At 40.1% G+C, this 24,759-nt stretch overlaps 1 protein-coding gene across 4 annotated transcripts in view; it reads left to right on the top strand.

Moving 5' to 3' along the window:
• MASP1 (MBL associated serine protease 1) overlaps positions 1-24,759 on the top strand; it is a 348,061-nt gene that overhangs the window by 115,724 nt on the left and 207,578 nt on the right. For all 4 annotated transcript variants that reach the window (XM_069727078.1, XM_069727077.1, XM_069727079.1 and 1 more), the window contains exons 3-6: positions 5,806-5,983; positions 6,622-6,753; positions 11,715-11,911; positions 19,003-19,150. In XM_069727078.1, the coding sequence (XP_069583179.1) occupies positions 5,806-5,983; positions 6,622-6,753; positions 11,715-11,911; positions 19,003-19,150 (655 nt within the window). The remainder of the gene's footprint in view (positions 1-5,805; positions 5,984-6,621; positions 6,754-11,714; positions 11,912-19,002; positions 19,151-24,759) is intronic.

The raw sequence follows: 24,759 nt of genomic DNA, 5'->3' as shown, positions 1-24,759 counted from the left end.
AAAACTTTTTTTTAAATAATTGTAAAAATATTTTTAAAAAATTATAAATAAAACAATATTTATTATATCAATAAATAAATATTTGAATGAAAAAATCTAAACAATAAGGCTAAGTGCACATGTCTCAGAATTGCCGCGGAAATTTCCATGGCAATTCTGCAACTCCTGCCGCAGGTATATGGCATGTGGAATTGGCATACACATTCCTGCTAAAAACTAGCGTTTTGCAAGCATAATTAGCTTGCAGAATGCTAGCGTTTTCCAAACGATCTGTAGCATTCCTTGTTAAACTGATTGGCAGGTTGGTCACACTTGTCAAACATAGTGTTTGACAAGTGTAACCAACTTTTTACTATTGATGCTGCCTATGCAGCATCAATAGTAAAACAATATAATGTTAAAAATAATAAAAAATTTTAAAAAATGGTTATTCTCACCTTCCAAAGGCAGCCGATCTCCTCAGTGGTGCACGCGGCGGCTTCCGTTCCTATAGATGCTTTGTGTGCAGGACCTGCGATGACGTCATGGTCACGTGACCGCAACATCATCGCTGGTCCTTCAAACAAAGCATCCATGGGAACGGAAGCGGCCGTGTGCACCGCTGAGAGGCGGGAGACTCAGGGGGCCAACAGAAGGTGAGTATATCACTATTTTTTATTTTAATTCTTTTTTTCAACAATTATATGGTGCCCAGTCCGTGGAGGAGAGTCTCCTCTCCTCCACCCTGGGTACCAACCGCACATGAACTGCTTACTTCCCGCATGGTGGGCATAGCCCCATGTGGGAAGTAAGCAGATCAATGCATTCCTTTGTGCGCGGAACACCCGTGATCCGCAAATTTAATGAACAAAAAATGCGGATTGCATTCTATTAAATAGGATGTTTAATGTGAGCATTATTTTTGCAGTTTTATAGCTTTTTTATAGCGAAAAACCGCGAAAAAGACACGAAAAATCTGCTACGTGTTCACGCAGCCTTAAAGTACACATACAGTCATGGCCAAAAGTATTGACACCCCTGCAATTCTGTCAGATAATACTCATTTTCTTCCTGAAAATGATTGCAAACACAAATTATTTCATATTATTATCTTCATTTAATTTGTCTTAAATGAAAAAACACAAAAAGAATTATCCTAAAGTCAAATTGGATATAATTCCACACCAAACATAAAAAAGGGGTGGACAAAAGTATTGGCACTGTTCGAAAAATCATGTGATGCTTCTCTAATTTGTGTAATTAACAGCACCTGTAACTTACCTGTGGCACCTAACAGGTGTTGGCAATAACTAAATCACACTTGCAGCCAGTTGACATGAATTAAAGTTGACTCAACCTTTGTCCTATGTCCTTGTGTGTACCACATTGAGCATGGAGAAATGAAAGAAGATCAAAGAACTGTCTGAGGACTTGAGAAACCAAATTGTGAAGAAGCATGAGCAATCTCAAGGCTACAAGTCCATCTCCAAAGACCTGAATGTTCCTGTGTCTACCGTGCCCAGTGTCATCAAGAAGTTTAAAGCCCATGGCACTGTGGCTAACCTCCCTAGATGTGGACGGAAAAGAAAAATTGACAAGAGATTTCAACGCAAGATTGTGCGGATGTTGGATAAAGAACCTCGACTAACATCCAAACAAGTTCAAGCTGCCCTGCAGTCTGAGGGTGCAAAAGTGTCAACCCGTACTATCCGTCAGCATCTGAATGAAAAGGGACTGTATGGTAGGAGACCCAGGAACACCCCACTTTTTACCCCGAGACATAAAAAAGGAGGGCTGGAGTTTGCCAAAACTTACCTGAAAAAGGCTAATACGTTTTGGAAGAATGTTCTCTGGTCAGATGAGGCAAAAGTAGAGCTTTTTGGGCAAAGGCATCAACATACAGTTTACAGGAGAAAAAAAGAGGCATTCAAAGAAAAGAACACGGTCCCTACAGTCAAACATGGCAGAGGTTCCCTGATGTTTTGGGGTTGCTTTGCTGCCTCTGGCACTGGACTGCTTGACCGTGTGCATGGCATTATGAAGTCTGAAGACTACCAACAAAATTTGCAGCATAATGTAGGGCCCAGTGTGAGAAAGCTGGGTCTCCCTCAGAGGTCATGGGTCTTCCAGCAGGACAATGACCCAAAACACACTTCAAAAAGCACTAGAAAATGGTTTGAGAGAAAGCACTGGAGACTTCTAAGGTGGCCAGCAATGAGTCCAGACCTGAATCCCATAGATCACCTGTGGAGGGATCTAAAAATGGCAGTTTGGAGAAGGCACCCTTCAAATATCAGGGACCTGGAGCAGTTTGCCATAGAAGAATGGTCTAAAACTCCAGCAGAGCATTGTAAGAAACTCATTGATGGTTACCGGAAGCGGTTGGTCGCAGTTATTTTGGCTAAAGGTTGTGCAACCAAGTATTAAGCTGAGGGTGCCAATACTTTTGTCTGGCCCATTTTTGGAGTTTTGTGTGAAATGATCAATGTTTTGCTTTTTTCTTCATTCTCTTTTGTGTTTTTTCATTTAATACAAATTAAATGAAGATAATAATACCAATCATTTGTCTTTGCAATCATTTTCAGGAAGAAAATGAGTATTATCTGACAGAATTACAGGGGTGTCAATACTTTGGCCTTGACTGTATTTGGTATCGCTGCATCCACAATGACCCGACGTATTAAACTGTCTCACTAGTTAACCACTTTAGTTAACGCCATAAAAAAAGGCAAAAAACAAAAGCAAAATGCACATCGAGGTGCCTGGCAGCACGGCAGAAGGAGATAGCCACCCTCCATAGACCAACCATGGCTACAGCTATAGTGTGATTATATATGAAATTTAGAATATGTTATCCTTTTTGGGCTAGCGATAGAGCTAGGACATTTATTCCTTTCACAGATAAATATATGTTGTATATTCCCGGTTCATCTATATCTGGCCTGCAAAAAACCCTATACCAAGCTGTAAATTACTTGTAGCTACGGCTGTGTCTGGTCATACCCATGGAACCTCACATTGAGGCCATTTAGATATGTTACTTTATAGGACCTAATGTGGTGTGGCTATCACAGTGCAGCTATGCTGCTTTGGTTGTTTGTCTCTGGCTATCTTTTGTGAATCTCACCTATTTATTGGATATATTATATGACACTGTTGTTTAAATATTATATTAAAGAAAGTTTGTTATCTTTTCAATTCTTGCTGCTTCTGTCATGCTATACAGTCCTAAATAAATTGATGTGTGACTATTATTTGTCCATAATATTGGACTGGAGCGTTATAGGTTTAATTGCTTAATTTTGTATAGGAAGCTACAACTTAATTTGGAAGAAAAATTATAGGTTGTGTAGTCCAACAATACTTTATCATCATAGGCAAAAAACAATACTTTATCATCATACCGCCAAACAAAAAGTGAAATAACACACAATCAAAAACACAGATACAAATAATCATGGTACCTCTGAAAACGTCATCTTGTCCCGCTAAAAACAAGCCCCCACACAGTTCCGTTAGCAAAAAAGTAAAAAAGTTATAGCTCTTAGAATAAAGGGATGCAAAAATAATATTTTTTTGTGTAAAATAGTTTTTGTTGTATAAAAGTGCCAAACCGTAAAACAATATAAATGAGGTATTGCTGTAATCATACTAACCCGAAGAATAAAATTGCCTTATCAATTTTACTACACATGGAACGGTATAAACGCCCAACCAAAACAAATTCATGAATTGCTGGTTTTTGTTCAGTCTGCCTCCCGATAATTGGAATAGAAAGCAATCAAAAAATGTCATGTGCTCGAACATGGTTCCAATAAAAACATCAACTCGTCCTGCAAAAAAAGAGACCCCACATGACTGGGCCGAAATATGAAAAAACTATAGCTCTCAAAATATGGTGATACAAAAACAATTTTTGGCAATAAAAACAGTCTTTTAGTGTGTGACAGCAGCCAAACATAAAAGCCCACTATAAGGTCTCTGTCACACGTCCTCCTATTTCCGGTACCAGAGAAGTCAGTGTCCCTGTGCGTAATATTAGAGGCACATGTGTGACATGCGTGTGCCGCATCAGTACCACAAGGATGGGTGCCAGAGAATAAGTGTTACAGTGAGCGCTGTTCCCCGGTGATGGGTGCTGAACATGGCTTTCCTCATTCTCTCCTGCTCTGCTGGCGATCGAAGCAAGCAGAGGAGAATAATGAGAGTTATATTTAAGTCTTAAAAGAGACAGCAGGTGGCGGCTGATGGGACTATTACTCATTACACATATAGATAAGTTCCTCAGGGGGTCTAGTTTCCAAAATGGTGTCATTTGTGGGGGTTTCCACTGTTTAGGCACATCAGGGGCTCTCCAAATGCGACATAGCATCCGATCTTAATTCCAGCCAATTTTGCTTAGAAAAATTAAAACTGCACTCCTTCCCTACTGAGCTCTGCCATGCACCCAAACAGTGGTGTACCCCCACATATGGGGTATCAGCATACTCATGACAAATTGCACAACTTTTGATGTCCAATTTCTCCTGTTACCCATGGGAAAATAAAAAATTGGGGGCAAAAAGATCACTTTTGTGGAAAAACTATGATTTTTTATTTTTACGGCTCTACGTTATTAACTTCTGTGAAGCATTGGGGAGTTCAAAGTGCTCACCACACATCTAGATAAGTTCCTTGGAGGGTCTAGTTTTCAAAATGGTGTCACTTGTTGACGGTTTCCACAGTTTAGGCACATCAGGGGCTCTCCAAACGCGACATGGCGTCCGATCTCAATTTCATCCAATTTTGCATTGAAAAGTCAAACGGTGCTCCTTCCCTTCCAAGCTCTGCCATGCACCCAAACAGTGGTTTACCCCCACATATGGGGTATCAGCGTACTCAGGACAAATTGAACAAAAACTTTTCCAGTGCAATATCTCCTGTTACCCTTGGTAAAATTAGATTTTTTTTAAAAAAAGTTAAATGTTCATTTTTTTTTAAACATTCCAAAAATTCCTAGGAAGCACCTGAAGGGTTAATAAACATCTTGAATGTGGTTTTGAACACCTTGAGAGGAGTAGTTTTTAGAATGTTTCAGTATTGGGTATTTTGTATCATATAGACCCCTCAAAGTGACTTCAAATGTGATGTGGTCCCTAAAAGAAATGGTTTTGTAAAAATGAGAAATCGCTGTTTAACTATTAACCCTTATAACTTCCTAACAAAAAAAAATTCCAAAATTGCTCTGATGTAAAGTAGACATGTGGGAAATATTACTTATTAAGTATTTTGTGTGACATATCTCTGTGATTTAAGGGCATGAAAATTCAAAGTTTGAAAATTGCGAAATTTTCAAATTTTTCACCAAATTTCCATTTCTTTCATAAATAATTGAAAGTCATATCAAAGAAATGTTACCACTAACATGAAGTAAAATATGTCACAAAAACACGTCAGAATCACCGGGATCCAATGAAGTGTTCCAGAGCTATTACCTCATAAACAGTCAGTGGTCAAAATTGTAAAAATTGGCTTAGTCATTAACATGGAAACCACCTTCGGGGGTAAAAAGGTTAATTCACTTTGAAACGACATGATCTTTATTTAAAACATCTTTGAAACTTGATCATAGGTTAAGCTAACATTGTGATTTAGTACACATACATACAGACCACACAGTTAATAAAAAAATTTTTTTATTAAATTCAGGAGTAAAAAAATGCAGAAAGATCAATAATATAATATGAACATTATTCTATGATTGATCCATGGATAGAACCATCAAAATTACCAAAAGATCTGGATTGCCAGAAACATAATGAAAATATATATTTTTTTTTATTTCAGGTGGAAACTGATGAACAAATATTGTCTATTTTCTGTGGGAAAGAAAGTACTGACACTGAGCAGGCTCCAGGGCAGCAGGCGATCGTGTCACCTGGGAACTTCCTGAGCCTTACATTCAGATCAGACTTTTCCAATGAAGAACGCTACACGGGCTTTGACGCTCATTATAGTGCAGTTGGTAAGTTGGTTCTGTTTAACCATGTGGGACTGCACTGGACCTTCTTAATTCCTAATATCAATTATCTGTAAAACCTTGGTTACCTTCCTGATTGACAATTTCTTGATTTATTGAAATGTCAACTTATACTTCAATTTTATGAAACTGATAACATAATAAAATGTACTTCTCCAAAATGTCCTATAATTCTTTTACATGGTTAATTCGTTTTCAGGTTCAAATATGATTTTGGTCATAAATAGTTTTTAATTTTTTTATTTTTATAGTAACTGGTTAGTAACTGGTGTTTTACGTTTTTTCAGTTTTTTTTTTTTAAACTAAGTGATTTTATAATTTACCGGTAACATTATTTTACTGCTCATAAATTCCAGTCTTGTTTCTCGGTTTAAAAGTCCTTGAATATTTTGTTTTTTAATTATCATGGGAAATATTATTTCTACCGATGCATATGCTTCTCACAAAACCCCTGTCAATTTACTCTAAGGTTGTAAAATTGCTACTTTAAAGCAACTCAAAAGACTTGATCAACTTTAGAAGTAAAGCAAAAGCAATAGACTGTCAGTGAGCTTGAACTGCTATTATTGTGACTATGTTTGCACAGCTGCCTGCTAATACTGTTGTATGATGTCTGTTTCCAGATGTCGATGAGTGTGCAGAGCGAACCGATGAAGACATAGTCTGTGACCATCATTGTCATAACTATATTGGTGGATTCTACTGCTCGTGCAGATTTGGCTACCTTCTTCACTCAGATAACAGGACATGCAAAGGTCTTGCATACAATCATTTATATTTTAACATTCCTTATTCTGGCTGTGATGTTACAATGTGAAAATACACGCATACTAAAAATATTCCTCTACATACAAATAACCCTCAGCCATGAATCAGTCACATTTACAGGTTAATGTTATACACATGTTTAAATCAAGATGTTTTGTACAGACTAAAAGTTTCAGTTATTCATTCCATTGTTAATGTGCACATCATAGGCAACATAAAGGAAATATGTACATTACTTTCATTCCTCCAACAAACATCTGACCTGCCCTGTGGAGTGGTTGTGTGTACTTTACTGAAAGAATCAGCTGTGATCCCCTGCTGTGCTGTCTGTATCCGCTCTTTTGCTTCCTCCCCTGCCCAAAAGATGTTGTATGATCCAACCATGTTCCTGTACGTGAGGCACGGCCATTACACAGTACACAGCAGGGGCACATTTATAAGATTATATCAGGACTGGAATATATTTTTAACATCCAATTGTGAAACTTATTTTTATTCCAAGATATATTAATTACAGTAAAATGTGCTTTGTTCATGGGTCAACCTCTTTAACTAACGAAAGATGCCTCCATGGATAGGACTTTTTTATTTATCTCATAACTCAGATGCTGCAGCATTTCAGAGAAAACATAATTTTCCACAATCTACTTTAGTTGATTGACTGGTCTTTCCCTATGTACACACAATGAAGAGACCTGTCATTTAACTAGAGCGAGGCGGAGGTAAGCAAGTTGGGAGCCACACCGGGACTAGCCCAGTCTCTCCCTACAGTCCCTAGCCGTCTTTTCAAACTATCTTTTCTCTGCAAGGCTGCAGTGTTTCAGAGTAAAACATATGTTGTACATGGCTCTAATCACACAGCCAGGCTCTGATTCACTTTGCACATGGTTCGGGTAACACGAATCTAATAACAATTTTCCTTTAAAGTAAGATTTATTTGAATGCCAAGACCCAAGGATTCCCAGCAGAACATTGCCCAGAGCACTCCCTCTGCTGGCTTGCCTTCTTTTTCTAATGACTCCCATATGTTTCGTATGTGAGTTGGGTACTTGCATGCAACTATTCGCATAAAAAGAAAGTTCAGTAGACTGGACCACCTTATTCAATTGCTCCCCTGACTAGTTTTGTTGCATAGCTACCTGTCTATTGTAGGTGCTTTATGCAGTAGATGTAATGCACTTTGCGTTCTAAAGAATAGCTATCTTACTAGCTACTGTAGTATCAAATTTAAAAAAAAAAAGTGCTACACTAGCACTTCTGTAGGATTAGTCCAGTTGGGATTGCCTTTGCTTCCACACCTATAATCCTTTAGTGGTCATCATGATATTATTTATTGTTTGTCCTTTCTTGGACTAGTTTTGATAAATAGCACTAATATGACTTAACCCCTTAACCCCCGGAGCTTTTAGCGTTTTTCGTTTTCTTTTTTCACTCCCCTTCTTTCCAGAGCCATAACTTTTTTATCTTTCTGACAATATGGCTTATTTTTGCGAGACGAGTTTTAATTTTGAAAGATACCATTGGTTTTACCATGTTGTGTAACAGAAATGGGAAACAAAATTCCAAATGCAATGAAATTGCAAAAAAAGTGCAATCCCGCACTAGTTTTTTGTTTGGCTTGTTTGCTAGGTTCACTAAATGCTAAAACTGACCTGCCATTATGATTTTCCAGGTCATTAAGAGTTCATAGACACCAAACATGTCTAGGTTATTTTTATCTTAGTGGTGAAAAAAAAATCCAAAAATTGCTAAAAAACAAAAAAAATTGCGCCATTTCCAATACCCGTAGCGTCTCCATTTTTCGTAATCTGGGGTTGGGTGAGGGCTTAATTTTTGCATGCAGAGCTGACATTTTTAATGATGCCACCTTTGTGCAGATTCATTTTTTTGATCGCCCGTTATTGCATTTTAATGCAATGTTGCGACAAACAAAAAAATGTAATTTTGGTGTTTTGATTTTTTTCTTGCTACGCCATTTAGTGATCAGGTTAATCCTTTTTTTTTATTGATAGATCGGGCGATTCTGAACGCGGCAATACCAAATATGTGTAGGTTTGATATTTTTTATTGTTTTATTTGGATTGGGGCGAAAGGGGGGTGATTTGTACTTTTATTTATTTTTAATTTTTTTATATTTTTAAACACATTTTTTTTTGGCATGCTTCAATAGCCTCCATAGGAGGCTAGAAGCTGCCACTACACGATCGCCTCTGCTACATAGAGGTGAAGCACAAATCACCTCTATGTAGCAGAAATGCAGCATTGCTTTCAGCGCCGACCACAGGGTGGAGCTCAAAGCAATCTGCCATCAATAACCATAGAGGTCTCAATGAGACCTCAGGTTGTTATGGCAATGCACCGATGACCCCCGATCATGTGACGAGGGTCAGCGGTGCGAGCGCTTCTGGCCGTGCGGCCGGCGGCGCTTGTTAAATGTTGCTGTCAGAGCTTGACAGCGGCATTTAACTAGTTAATGGGCGCGGGCAGATCGCGATTCCGCTCGCGCCCATTGTGACCATATGTCAGCTGTTGATAACAGCTGACATGTCGCAGCTTTGAGGTGGGCTCACCGCCGGAGCCGACCTCGAAGCGGGGGAGTCTGCCAGCTGACGTACTATCCCGTCAGCTGGTAGAAAGGGGTTAAAGGGGTTGTCCACTACTCAGACAACTCCTTCCCAATCCTCGCACTTCCCCATTATAAAATAATAACATTTATACTCAACTCTGGTGCCAGCACCATTCTAGTTGTGTTGGCACTAATCCTTCCTGGAATCGCTAAACATTCTTTTTTCACTCAATCGCTGCAGCTAATCAGCGCTGACATCACTCTTCCCACCTTTGGGCAAATCCCATACAAAGAAAGTGAGAGCTGCTACTCTCTTATATTCTCTGGATGTATGTGTATAGGCAGGGAGAGTGAAGCCAGCACTGATTGTCCGCAAAGATCACGTGATATAATGTTACGGGATCCCCAGGAGAGCCAGTGATGACACTGCTGGAATGGTACTGGCATGAGAGGTAAGTATAAGTGTTATTATTTTACAGGAGGGAACAATACTTTTGGCATTTATGTTATGAAATGTTGCCAATGTATGCACTCCCTGACAGAAGTTATGTCCCTAATCCATGTTATGTAAATAAAAGCTTATAACCTGACGTTAAATTCATCCATTGGTTGTATAAATTATTCCTTTGAAGGCTGAAACACTCCGAAATGTGGTTTAGGTTAAGAAAATAAATTGGCATCAATGCAGAAATATTGATCAGTTAATGGACACAGAATGGTCAGATTTGGGCAAGACAAAGTTTTGTCGCCTGGTCATATAATGCACCCAAGCCTAGTTTACATCCTCACTTGTGCTCAGTAGATGATTGGTTAATTACTGTGTGTGTATAAAAAGAAACCCAACACCCCAGACCTTCAGTTGAACTGCAACTTGAGCTCTGGCAACATGCCAAAAATCCACCCTGTGACCAAAGCCTGGATTATCAAGAGGCTGCAGACCAGATCCACTGCAGAGGTGGCTGGCACCTTTAATGTGTCTCAGCGTCACGTATAAAGAATTTAAAAAAGATCTGAAGAGACTGGAGATGTGTTTGACAAGCCCAGGTCTGGCAGACCCTGCAATACAACTGCTTAGGAGGAATGTTTGTTGGTTAGAAAATCCAAAGCAAGCCCCTCTTCCACTGTGGAAGAGCTCCAACAGGCTTGGTCACCTCAAGTCCTGGTGTCAACTAGAACAGTTTGTAGGATTCTGTCTCAAAATGGCCTCCATGGTCGAATCAGTGCCCAGAAGCCAGCACTAAGCCAGCACTAAGCAAAAGGCAAATAGAAAACTGTGTGGCATTTCCAAAGTCTCACAGCCTGCTAAACAGATGGACGCTGGAAAAGTGGCAGAAAGTGGATTTTTCTGATGAATCTTCAGAAGAATTTTCACCACAGCTGCCGCAAATACTGCAGGAGACCTACTGGAGCACGTATGGATCCAAAATACACCCAGAAAACAGTTACATTTGGTGGTGGAAAGATCATGGTCTGGGGTTACATTCAGTATGGGAGTGTGTGAAACATTTGCAAGGTGGAAGGCAATATCAATAGCCTAAAATATCAAGAAGAATTAGCCACCTCTTATATTTCAAATCATAAAAGGGGTCAAATTCTGCAGCAGGATGGTGCTCCATCTCATACATCCATCTCTACAACAAAGTTCTTCCAGGCAAAAAAGATTAAGGTGCTCAGGGACTGGCCAGCCCAGTCACCAGACATGAACATCATTGACCATGTTTGTGGTAGGATGAAAGAGGAAGCTTGGAAGACAAAACCAAAGGATCTACATGAACTCTGGGAGGTATGTAAGACTGCATTCTTTGCTATTCCTGATGACTTCATTAATAAATTTTATGAATCATTGTTGAACTGCATGGATGCAGTCTTTGAAGCTCATGGAAGTCACACAAAATATTAAATATGACTCTAATAGCACCACAACTTCATTCACCAATGTTATGCAACATATATTTGTATTTTAAGATTATTATTTGTTTGAATTTCACATTACTTTCTGTGGGAGACAAAACTTTTGTCTTGCCCAAATCTGACCATTCTGTGTCCATTAACTGATCAATATTTCTGCATTGATGCCAATTTATTTTCTTAAACCACATTTCAGAGGGTTTCAGCTTTCAAAAGAATAATTTGTACATCCAATGGATGAATTTAACGTCAGGTTATAAGCTTTTACATAACATGGATAAGCGACATAACTTCTGTCAGGGAGTGTATGTCTGCTGGACTTTTAGTGTTCTATTGACCTGTAACAAGAGGGTGTCTTTTTGACTGTAGGTTTGGCTAGTATACTTTTGTACACCTTTCTTTTAATTATACAATTATAGTAGATTTCACCTATAATTACTACTCTTTCCTCCTAACTCTCATGATTGTTCACAGTGGAGTGCAGTGATAACTTGTACACACAGAGGAGTGGAATCATTTCCAGTGCTGATTATCCAAGCCCATATCCGAAGAGTTCTGATTGTCTGTACAGAATTGAGTTGGAGGAAGGATTTGTTGTTAATCTTCAATTTGATGACAACTTTGATATTGAAGACCACCCAGAAGTATCATGTCCATACGATTACATAAAGGTACAATGCCAGTTTATTCTAAATACATACCAGTATATACTTTACATTTTTACATCTTTAAATCAATAAACAGTTTGTTCAAATATAGATATCCGTTTTAGTTAATTTAGAACTACATTTTCTAGTCAAGATTTATGCGGCCATGCTCTTGCTTAGTATTAAAGATACTGAAATTACATAGTAGATGTCCTCCTCTCATGCATATACAGAGCACTCTGTATACAGCTTTCCAGTCCTTGGCCATATCACCTTGTCATCTATGTAGCCACTGTATGGAGGACCCTATATAAAGCCTCCTGTCATGTACAGGGACAGATTATGACTATAATGTACACATGCATTTAATGACCATGCCAAAGCAGAATTCTAGTGGCTAAAGAATACAAAAGTTTTAAAAACACCATTAATATTAAAAAGAAATATGTTTCTCATTGAAAACCCCTTTAGTAGATGGTTCTAAAGTAATACTAGGTACAATTTAAAAAGCTAATTTGGCTTCTATCAGTTCAAATGATTATATCTATACAGTTGAAACCAGAATTTTACATACACTATGTAAAAAGACACCTATGCATGTTTTTCTCAATATCTGACCTAAAATCAGAATAAACCTTTCCGTTTTAGTTCAATTAGGATTACCCTAATTATTAATATTTGCCAAACGCCAGAATAATGAGAGAGTGAGAATGTTTTCAGGCATTTTTATTACTTACTGCAAAGTCAAAAGTTTGCATACGGTGGCTATGGAAAAGTATTCATACCCTTTTAAATTTTTCACTCTTTGGTTCATTGCAGCCATTTGGTAATTTAAAAAAAAGTTAATTTTTTTTCTCATAAATGTACACTCTGCACCCATCTTGACTGAAAAAAACAGAAATGTAGTAATTTTTGCAAATTTATTAAAAAAGAAAAACTGAAATATTACATGGTCATAAGTATTCAGACCCTTTGTTCAGCATTTAGAAGCACCCTTTTGAGCTAGTACAGCCATGAGTCTTCTTGGGAATGATGTAACAAGTTTTTCATACCTGGATTTGGGTATACTCCGCCATTCTTCCTTGCAGATCTTCTCCAGTTCCGTCAGGTTGGATGGTGAACCTTGGTGGACAGCCAGTTTCAGGTCTCTCCAGAGATGCTTAATTGGGTTTAGGTCAAGGCTAGGGCTGGGCCAGTCAAGAATAGTCACAGAGTTGTTCTGAAGCCACTACTTTCTTATTTTAGCTTTGTGCTAAGGGTCATTGTCTTGTTGGAAGGTAAACCTTCAGCCAAGTCTGAGGCCCAAAGCATTCTGGAAAAGGTTTTCATCCAGGATATCTCTGTACTTGCCCACAAGCATGTTTCCTTCAATGACAACCAGACGTCCTGTCTCTGCAGCTGAAAACACTCTCATAGCATGATGCTGCCACCACCATGTTTCACTATTGGTATTGTGAAACTTGAGTACTGCAGAAATTCTGTTGTAACCTTGGCCAGATCTGTGCCACAATTCTGTTGTTGAGCTCCTTGGCCAGTTCCTTTGACCTCATGATTCTCATTTTGTCTGACATGCACTGTGAGCTGTGAAGTCTTATATAGACATATGTGTTTTTCCAAATCAAGTCCTATCAGTTTAATTAAACACAGCTGGACTCCAATGAAGGGGTAGAACCATCTCAAGGTGGATCATAAGGAAATGGACCACGTGTGACTTAAATATGAGTGTCTGAGCAAAGGGTCTGAATACTTTTGACCATGTGATATTTCAGTTTTTCTTTTTTATTAAATTTGCAAACATTTCTAAATTTCTGTTTTTTTCAGTCAAGTGTGTACATTAATGTGAAAAAAGGAACTTTTTTGAATTTACCAAATGGCTGCAATGAAACAGAGTGAAAAATGTAAAGGGGTCTGAATAATTTCCATATCCACTGTACATTTCATTATTATTTGGTACCATTGCCCTTAAACTGAATGCCTTGGGTGAAACATTTGGGATATCCTTCCACAAGCTTCTCACAATAGATGTTCAGAATGTGGGCTCATTCCTCCTGACAAAGCTGGTGTAACTGGCCAGGTTTGTAGGTCGCCTTGCCTTTTTAGCTTTGCCCATACAGTTTTAATAGGATTGAGATCAGTGCTTTGTGATGGCCACTCAAAAACTTTGACTTTGTTATCCTTAAGCCACTTTGTTACCATTTTTTCCGTATGCCACATATCATTGTCCATTTGGGAAACCCATTTCCGCCCTAAGTTTAACTTTCTGGCTGATGTCTTCCTGGAGATGTTGCTTCAGTATTGCCACATAATCTTCTTTTCTCATGATGCCATATATTTTGTGAAGTGCATCAGTCCCTTCTGCAGCAAAACAACCCCACAACATGATACTTCCACCCCCATGCTTCACAGTTGGGATGGTGTTCTTAGGCTTCTAATCTTCTCCCTTTTTTCCTCCAAACGTAATGATGGTCATTATGCCCAAAAAGTTCAATTTTAGTTTCATCAGACCACAGGACATGTCTCCCAAAATTAAGGTCTTTGTTCCTGTGAGCATTTGCAAACATTAATCTGGCTTTGTTATATTTCTTTTGGAGTTATGGCTTCTTCCTGGCAGAGTGATGTTTTCAGCCCATGTTGCTACAGTACTCTTTTTACTGTGGATATTGACACATTCTTACCAGCTTCTGCCATCATCTTCACAAGGTTTTTTGCTTTTGTCCTTGAGTTGATAAGCACATGTTGGACTAAAGGTACCGTCACACTGAACGATATCGCTAGCGATCTGTGACGTTGCAGCGTCCTGGCTAGCGATATCGTTCAGTTTGACACACAGCAGCGATCAGAATCCTGCTGTGATGTCGGTGGTCGCTGCAGAAAGTCCAGCACTTTATTTCATCGCTGGACTCCCTGCTGACATCGCTGAATCGGCGCAGGGCCACGCTTAGTAACCCGATGTTTACCCTGGTTACCAGCGTAAAAGTCAAAAACAAACAAACACTACATACTTACCTTCCGCTGTCTGTCCCTCGGCGCTCTGCTTCTCTGCCCTGTGTAAGCACAGCGGCCGGAAAGCAGAGCGGTGACGTCACCACTGTGCTTTCCGGCCGCTGTGCTTACACAGGGCAGAGAAGCAGAGCGCCGAGGTACAGACAGCGGAAGGTAAGTATGTAGTGTTTTTTTCTTTTTTTTTTACTTTTACGCTGGTATCCAGGGTAATCATCGGGTTACTAAGCGCGGCCCTGCACTTAGTAACCCGATGTTTACCCTGGTTACCGGGGACCTCAGGATCGTTGGTCACTGGAGAGCTGTCTGTGTGACAGCTCTCCATCGACCAAACAGCGACGCTGCAGCGATCCGGATCGTTGTCGGTATCGCTGCAGCGTCGCTAAATGTGACGGTACCTTAAAGCACATTTATCTCTGGGACACAGAACCTGTCTCCTTCCTGAACAGTATGGTGGCTGGACATTCCCATATTGTTTGTACTTGCGTATAATTATTTGTACAGATGAATGAGGCACCTTCAGGTATCTTGAAATTTTACCCAAAGATGAGCCAGACTTGTGCAAGTCACAATTCTCTTCCTAATATCTTAGCCTTTCCCATGATGCTACACAAAGAAACAGTGTGTTTCAGGTGTGCATTAAAATGCACCTATAGGTGTGTCTCTAATTAACTCAGATGTTGCCAAAAATCAGAAGCTTCAAAATAAATTATAGCATCATATGGGCAGTCCAGAATTGTTTAAAGGCATTGTAATTTTAGTGTACGTAAACTTTTGACTTTGCAGTCAGTAATTAAAAAGGCCTTAAAACATTCTCTCTCGCTCAATATTCTGGCATTCGGCAAATATTAATAATTATGTTAATCCTAACTGACCAGAAAGGTTGAGGCTGTGTGCACACGTTGTGGATTTTTGGTTTTTTTTTCGCTATAAAAACGCGATAAAAATGCATCATTTAGAATGCATTCTGCAATTTTTGTGCACATGTTGCGTTAAAAAACGCAGCATGTTCATTAATTTTGCGGATTTTTTGCGGATTTCCCACTATATTATTGCATTGGGAAATCTCAGGGAAAAAAATGCAAAAAAATCCGGAAAAAAAGGCGCAAAAAACGCGAGAAAAATGCAAAAAAAACACATGCGGATTTCTTGCAGAAAATGTTCGGTTTTGCTCAGGAAATTTCTGCACACGTTGCGGAATTGCCGCAACTCCTGCTGCTGGTATATCGCATGTGGAATTGGCATGCGTATTCCCGCTAAACACTAGCGTTTTTCAAGTGTAATTAGCTTGCAGAATGCTAGCGTTTTCCAAGCGATCTGTAGCATAGCTTGGAAAACTGATTGACAGGTTAGTCACACTTGTCAAACATAGTGTTTGACAAGTGTCACCAACTTTTTACTATTTATGCTGCCTATGCAGCATCAATAGTAAAAGATCTAATGTTAAAAATAATAAACAAATAAAAAAAATAGTTATTCTCACCTTTCGACGTCACCTGATCTCCTCAGCGGTGCACTCGGCAGCTGGGATGCTGTACGCGAAGGACCTGGGATAACGTCACGGTCACATGACCGTGACGTCATCGCAGGTCCTTCGTACACAGCATCCCAGCCACCGCGTGCACCGCTGAGAGGCGGGAGGACTCTTTTTTTAACAATTATATGGTGCCCAGTCCGTGGAGGAGAGTCTCCTCTCCGCCACCCTGGGTACCATCTGATCCACTTACTTCCTGCATGGTGGGCATAGCCCCATGCGGGAAGTAAGCGGATCAATGCATTCCTATGTGTGCGGAATCCCCGCGATTCCGCAAATTAATGAACATGCTGCGTTTTTTTCAGGAATGCATTTCCACTCAGGAAAAAAACGCAGCATGTGCATACAAACTGCGGATTGCATTCTATTAATAGGATGCTTAATGTGAGCGTTTTTTTTCACGGTTTTAATTCCTTTTTTGTAGCGAAAAAAATGCAAAAAAAAGTGAAAAATCCGTAATGTGTACACACAGCCTAATAGTATTAGACGTGTGCTTTCAGCATGCGAGATCTATATACAACAATAGCCTGAGCATATTTAAAGCCAAGGGCAGGTTCATTAAGACTGCGTTTCGTACTCCAATCTTAGACTACTTTCAACAACGAATATTTAGCTAGTTTTTTATGTTACAGATTTTCTGAAGCATTTCTGCACCTATTAGCTAAATTAGATAACATGCATTTTAGTGTGTTTTTAATATATGCTGTTTAATCACATTTTTTATGCTGGGGTTTTTGTTTCTTGTTGGTATGTCATGTTTTAAATTAAGCTGGTTTGTTTTTGATACTTCCTTGTATTTTGATTTGACAAAAATGTATTGATACAGTCACTTGTGAATTACATGTGTTTTTCCAAAGCGGAATGCTTTAGAAATGCATGTGTGGTTTTGCCTACTTACCAGCAAAATAAATCGTCATGTTGCTGATTTCATAAACGCACGGACGGTCAATTTAAGCAGCATAAAAATAAAGCACAGTGATCATGAGATTTCTATGAATCTAATTCAATTTGTTGGAACCTTAAGACACCGCAGCATCAAAAATGCACTAAAAGCTCATCATGGGAACTTTACTGATAAGAATGCAGAAATATAATGTGCCTAATGAATTAGGTACATTTTGAAAATGGCGTGCTCTTATGTACACCTTGCCAGAAATGTTACTCCAGTTATAGTTGGAAAATAGATTTACATTTCTCGTGTAAGGAATACCGCCACTTTTAGTGAATTTGTCAGTTGTTTGGTGTGATACCCATCCGTTCTGGCTCCTCCAAACTCTGCCCAGTTTGCTGCAACTGTCAGAAACTGTCATGAAAACACCAAAGTTGTAAATGTTTTGAACAACTTCATGCTGTTCAAAAATGTTGCTGCATTTGAAGTTGTTTAACACCAGAATTCTGGTATAAACACCATCATGAATCGGAGCATATGGATAGTGGAGAATTTTCTAGGAATGCCTTGAGTTGCCAATCATCCAGAAATTGTAGGCCAGTCCCCATAAAACAATGCCAAGTTGTTTCCCCTGTCCATTAAATTTTTTTTAAGGCAACCGTGATTTTTTTGTGGTTGAAGAACCTATACAGATTATTTTGACAGTAAATATTATCAATTTACATTGAATGCAGCTGATGTCTTCATATCAGATTATGGGTTGTAGACATGGATCACTTATCATAATGAATTATTATAGTTCTCCAATGTGTCCATAAAAAATGTATGTCTATAATTTTTTTATAAGCTGTACAGGAAAAATAGAATTTCAAATTGGCAATCCTGGGTATGCCCTGTGACTTGTGTGAAGGTCATTGTGCTGGAAGGGTGAAGATGTGAAATATGGCCATCACTTAATATAAATGGTGTGATCCTGTGTGATCTATATGTAGGTGATACCTTTCATTTTAGTCCTGTCTGTGATGACAATTAGATGACTAGGCTTGAGTGAAACGGATCGAACAAATTCAAAAGTCGCTGACTTTTGGCAAAGTCGGGTTTCATGAAACCCGACCTGATCCTAGTGTGGGATCGGCCATGCAGTCGGCAATTTTCATGCCAAAGTCGCGTTTCGTATGACGCATTTGGCGCCATTTTTTCAGCCAATGAAGGAGCATGGGCAGAGTGATGACATAGGTCTTAGGGGCGTGCACGCCTATCGCCATCTTCTCGCTTGTGCGCTGTAGCGATTTGCAATGTGTAACACCAGCTTTTCTGTTCAGGGACGGAGGGGAGAGAGAGAGAGAGAGATATTTTCCCCATTGACTTTGCATTGGGTGTCGTGTTTCGGTCGATCCCCGACTTTTCGCGATAATCGGCCGATTTCACTCGACTCGACTTTTGAGATAGTCGGGTTTCGCGAAACCCGACTCGACCCTAAAAAAGTTAAAGTCGCTCAACTCTATAGATGACTACTGAAACGTGATCTCTACAGAGCAGGAAGTATCAACCTAGTTTTAAGCTTTGTGGCCAGAGTGACAAGATTACTTTTTTTATATTGATGACATGGATGATTTAAAAGAACCTCAAAAAATGTTAAGAAAAGATATAACAAAAAAAAATAAAGTTTTAATCAGTGTCTTAATTGGGTAGATCAAAGCTGGAAGAAAAGAATTTGGTCCAATATGTGGAGAGAAATCACCTGGAAGAATTGAAACTGGAAGTAACAGTGTTCAGATTCTGTTCCATAGTGATAACTCTGGGGAGAATGGAGGATGGAGACTGTCTTATACCGTCACAGGTAACCTAATAAATGTTTTTACCCATTCGATAGTTTATTTTTTTCCTTCTCGTTAACCCCTTAGCGATGGAGCCAATGTTCACCTTAATGACCAAGTCAAATTTTAGAAATCTCACCAGTGTCACTTTATGTGGTAATAACTCTGGAATGCTTCAACATATCTCAGTAATTCTGAGAATGCTTTATCATGACATGTTGAACGTCATGTTGTTGGAAAATTTTGGTCAATATGATTTGCATATATGTATGAAAATATAAAAAAATTGACCGAAAAATTGAACATTATGCAATTTTCAAACTTTATAAATATTTATGCTCTTAAATCAGATAGTTATACCACACAAAATAATGAATAAATAACATTTCCTATATGTCTACTTTATATCGTAATCATTATTTAAATAAAAAAAATTGTTAGGATTTTTATTTAAAAAATTGCAGCAATTTTGCAGCATTTTCAATTTTTGTCAACAAATTTACAAAACCTTGTTATTTTATGGACCTATTAAGCTTTAATGGACTTTGAGGGGCCTATATATTGGAAACTCCCCACAAATACTTCAAAACTGTTGTCAGGAAAATGTTTAACTCTTTAGGTGTTGCACAAGAATTCATGCAAAGTGGAATGAAAAAAAACATTAACTGAACTGTCGCCGTAAACATGCAATGGTTAACTGATGCCTGATTAAGCATACATTTGTCTATCAACTTTTCAAAACAGTAGGAATGAGCAAAACTTGATGACCTCTAACTTTTGGCAATGCAATTGATCATCCACCTGGTTGTCCACACCGAATCCACATTAGTATGTGTTAATGGATGTCAGCATATTCCATCTAGTAGCAAATTCTTTATTACCAACCCATGAACATTTTAGCATGTTGGGTATTGATAAAGGTGAGCATGAGAGTGCAGGATTTATTTTTTGTGTTTTTTGTGTGTTATATTTAAGAATAGTTGAATGTTATATTATTTAACTGCACTTTATGATGGTCTCCTGATTATGATCTCTAAAAATGGGGGCGTCGGTGGGCACCCATGTCCGCTAGCCAGAACCGCATGGACCAGAGATCATCCCGCTTAACACCCGCTCTCCCATTCACGTGGGCATAACGCTACTCAGACAACACACGGTAAGGGAAAAACAGTGTGGCAAATGCTTTATTGAACCACAAAACAGGCAGATAACACATAGAACAGTCCCAGAAAAATTTCCCAAGATGGTGCTCATTACAGTCTCACCATTCCGCTGACCTGCCAGGATATTGGCAGATGCTATGTCGCAACTCCCAGGATCGGCTACCCCACCTGTGGTACACACACAGAGAGGAGGTAATGACAAGCATAGGAAGATGATAGTCCATTGAGTCCTTACAAGGCATAAGGCCAGTTGACATGAACGTCACAACCTGGCTTATCTAAACATCTTCATGGAGCCAGGCGACCAGTGGGTCCCAATCCTGGCTTTCTCCAAACGTATACATGGTCCAGCGATGGTCAATGGAGCAGATCTGTATTCTTCCAACCAAAAACCCCTAAGTTGTTTCCTATAGAATGAGAGATCCGTGTCTCACGTGATGGTGTCATGATATTGGCTGTTGTCCTGTCTTTGGTCCTTTGGATGTATATGTCTTGGCAGAATCTCTGGCTGTCTCTCTCCCCAGTCTCCCTGTCTCTGAGTCTCTTTATACAGAGGCATGTAATTTATTTTTAGATTTACCCATTATCCTTCAGTCTAGCATCAAGATAAAGGGAATAATGGTGATGAGATCAAGTAGCATTACTTGATTATTTAATCTATTTGCATAGTTTTTCCCTCTGCTTTTGAAGTCAACGAACTGGCTCCATAATACAATGCATAATTAGCATATCTGCAAACATAACTAGTCATCAAAGATAAGCGCACACTATGTTATATAAAATATCAGCTTAAAAGTCACTATTACAGGCTTACACAAGCAAAAGTGTACAGTACAGACCAAAAGTTTGGACACACCTTCTCATTTAAAGATTTTTCTGTATTTTCATGACTATGAAAATTGTACATTCACACTGAAGGCATCAAAACTATGAATTAACACACGTGGAATTATATACTTAACAAAAAAGTGTGAAACAACTGAAATTATGTCTTATATTCTAGGTTCTTTAAAGTAGCCACCTTTTGCTTTGATGACTGCTTTGCACACTCTTGGCATTCTCTTGATGAGCTTCAAGAGGTAGTCACTGGAAATGGTCTTCCAACAATCTTGAAGGAGTACCCAGAGATGCTTAGCACTTGTTTGCCCTTTTGCCTTCACTCTGTAGTCCAGCTCACCCCAAACCATCTCGATTGGGTTCAGGTCTGGTGACTGTGGAGTCCAGGTCATGTGGCATAGCACCCCATCACTCTCCTTCTTGGTCAAATAGCCCTTACACAGCCTGGAGGTGTGTTTGAGGTCATTGTCCTGTTGAAAAATAAATGATGGTCCAACTAAACGCAAACCGGATGGAATAGCATGCCACTGCAAGATGCTGTGGTACCCATGCTGGTTCAGTATGCCTTCAATTTTGAATAAATCCCCTACAGTGTCACCAGCAAAGCACCCCCACACCATCACGCCTCCTCCTCCATGCTTCACGGTGGGAACCATTCATGTAGAGTCCATCCGTTCACCTTTTCTGCATCGCACAAAGACACGGTGGTTGGAAAAAAAGATCTCAAAGTTAGACTCATCAGACCAAAGCACAGATTTCCACTTGTCTAATGTCCATTCCTTGTGTTCTTTAGCCCAAACAAGTCTCTTCTGCTTGTTGCCTGTCCTTAGCAGTGGTTTCCTGGCAGCTATTTTACCATGAAGGCCTGCTGCACAAAGTCTCCTCTTAACAGTTGTTGTAGAGATGTGTCTGCTGCTAGAACTCTGTGTGGCATTGACCTGGTCTCTAATCTGAGCTGCTGTTAACCTGCGATTTCTGAGGCTGGTGACTCAGATAAACTTATCCTCAGAAGCAAAGGTGACTCTTGGTCTTCCTTTCCTGGGGCGGTCCTCATGTGAATCACTTTCTTTTTAGCGCTTGATGCTTTTTGCCACTGCACTTGGGGACACTTTCAAAGTTTTCCCAATTTTTCAGACTAACTGAACTTCATTTCTTAAAATAATGATGGCCACTAGTTTTTCTTTGCTTAGCTGCTTTTTTCTTGCCATAATACAAATTCTAACATTCTATTCAGTAGGACTATCAGCTGTGTATCCACCAGACTTCTGCACAACACAACTGATGGTCCCAACACCATTTATAAGGCAAGAAATCCCACTTATTAAACCTGACAGGGCACACCTGTGAAGTGAAAACCATTCCCAGTGACTACCTCTTGAAGCTCATCAAGAGAATGCCAAGTGTTATGGCTGGCAATCAGGCAACACAGCGTGCAGTAATCAGCGCACATACAGAGATCTGGCAATAACCAAAAACAATAGGACGAGCTCTGAGACGTGGAATCTCTGTAGACTGCAGTACCTGATCTATCCTCACACAACTATAAGCAGCAGTGGATTGCGCCTATCACTACCTATGCAACTCGGCACTGCCTGAGGAGCTGACTAGCCTGAAGATAGAAATACAAGCCTGACTTACCTCAGAGAAATACCCCAAAGGAATAGGCAGCCCCCCACATATAATGACTGTTAGCAAGATGAAAAGACAAACGTAGGAATGAAATAGATTCAGCAAAGTGAGGCCCGATATTCTAGACAGAGCGAGGATAGCAAAGAGAACTATGCAGTCTACCAAAAACCCTAAAACGAAAACCACGCAAAGGGGCAAAAAGACCCACCGTGCCGAACTAACAGCACGGCGGTGCACCCCTTTGCTTCTCAGAGCTTCCAGCAAAAGTTAATAGCAAGCTGGACAGAAAAAACAGAAAACAAACTAGAAGCACTTATCTAGCAGAGCAGCAGGCCCAAGGAAAGATGCAGTAGCTCAGATCCAACACTGGAACATTGACAAGGAGCAAGGAAGACAGACTCAGGTGGAGCTAAATAGCAAGGCAGCCAACGAGCTCACCAAAACACCTGAGGGAGGAAGCCCAGAGACTGCAATACCACTTGTGACCACAGAAGTGAACTCAGCCACAGAATTCACAACAGTACCCCCCCCTTGAGGAGGGGTCACCGAACCCTCACCAGAACCCCCAGGCCGACCAGGATGAGCCACATGAAAGGCACGAACAAGATCTGGGGCATGGACATCATAGGCAAAAACCCAGGAATTATCTTCCTGAGCATAACCCTTCCGTTTGACCAGATACTGGAGTTTCCGTCTAGAGACACGAGAATCCAAAATCTTCTCCACAATATACTCCAATTCCCCCTCCACCAAAACAGGGGCAGGAGGCTCCACAGATGGAACCATAGGTGCCACGTATCTCCTCAACAACGACCTATGGAATACATTATGTATGGAAAAGGAGTCTGGGAGGGTCAGACGAAGACACCGGATTGAGAATCTCAGAAATCCTATACGGACCAATAAAACGAGGTTTAAATTTAGGAGAGGAAACCTTCATAGGAATATGACGAGAAGATAACCAAACCAGATCCCCAACACGAAGTCGGGGTCCCACACGGCGTCTGCGATTAGCGAAAAGCTGAGCCTTCTCCTGGGACAAGGTCAAATTGTCCACTACCTGAGTCCAGATCTGCTGCAACCTGTCCACCACAGAATCCACACCAGGACAGTCCGAAGACTCAACCTGTCCTGAAGAGAAACGAGGATGGAACCCAGAATTGCAGAAAAATGGAGAGACCAAGGTAGCCGAGCTGGCCCGATTATTAAGGGCGAACTCAGCCAACGGCAAAAATGACACCCAATCATCCTGGTCAGCGGAAACAAAACATCTCAGATATGTTTCCAAGGTCTGATTGGTTCGTTCGGTCTGGCCATTAGTCTGAGGATGGAAGGCCGAGGAGAAAGATAGGTCAATGCCCATCCTACCACAAAAGGCTCGCCAGAACCTCGAGACAAACTGGGAACCTCTGTCAGAAACAATATTTTCAGGAATGCCATGTAAACGAACCACATGCTGGAAGAACAAAGGCACCAAATCAGAGGAGGAAGGCAATTTAACCAAGGGCACCAGATGGACCATTTTAGAAAAGCGATTACAGACCACCCAAATGACCGACATTTTTTGAGAAACGGGAAGGTCAGAAATGAAATCCATCGAAATATGTGTCCAAGGCCTCTTCGGGACCGGCAAGGGCAAAAGCAACCCACTGGCACGTGAACAGCAGGGCTTAGCCCTAGCACAAATTCCACAGGACTGCACAAAAGCACGCACATCCCGTGACAGAGATGGCCACCAGAAGGATCTAGCAACCAACTCCCTGGTACCAAAGATTCCTGGATGACCGGCCAGCACCGAACAATGAAGTTCAGAGATAACTTTACTAGTCCACCTATCAGGGACGAACAGTTTCTCGGCCGGACAACGATCAGGTTTATTAGCCTGAAATTTCTGCAACACTCTCCTCAAATCAGGGGAGATGGCAGACACAATGACTCCTTCCTTGAGGATACTCGCCGGCTCAGATAACCCCGGAGAGTCGGGCACAAAACTCCTAGACAGA

This window comes from Ranitomeya imitator, chromosome 5, assembly GCF_032444005.1.
Source record: "Ranitomeya imitator isolate aRanImi1 chromosome 5, aRanImi1.pri, whole genome shotgun sequence".
Lineage (NCBI taxonomy): Eukaryota > Metazoa > Chordata > Amphibia > Anura > Dendrobatidae > Ranitomeya > Ranitomeya imitator.
This window is presented reverse-complemented; position numbering and strand designations above follow the sequence as displayed.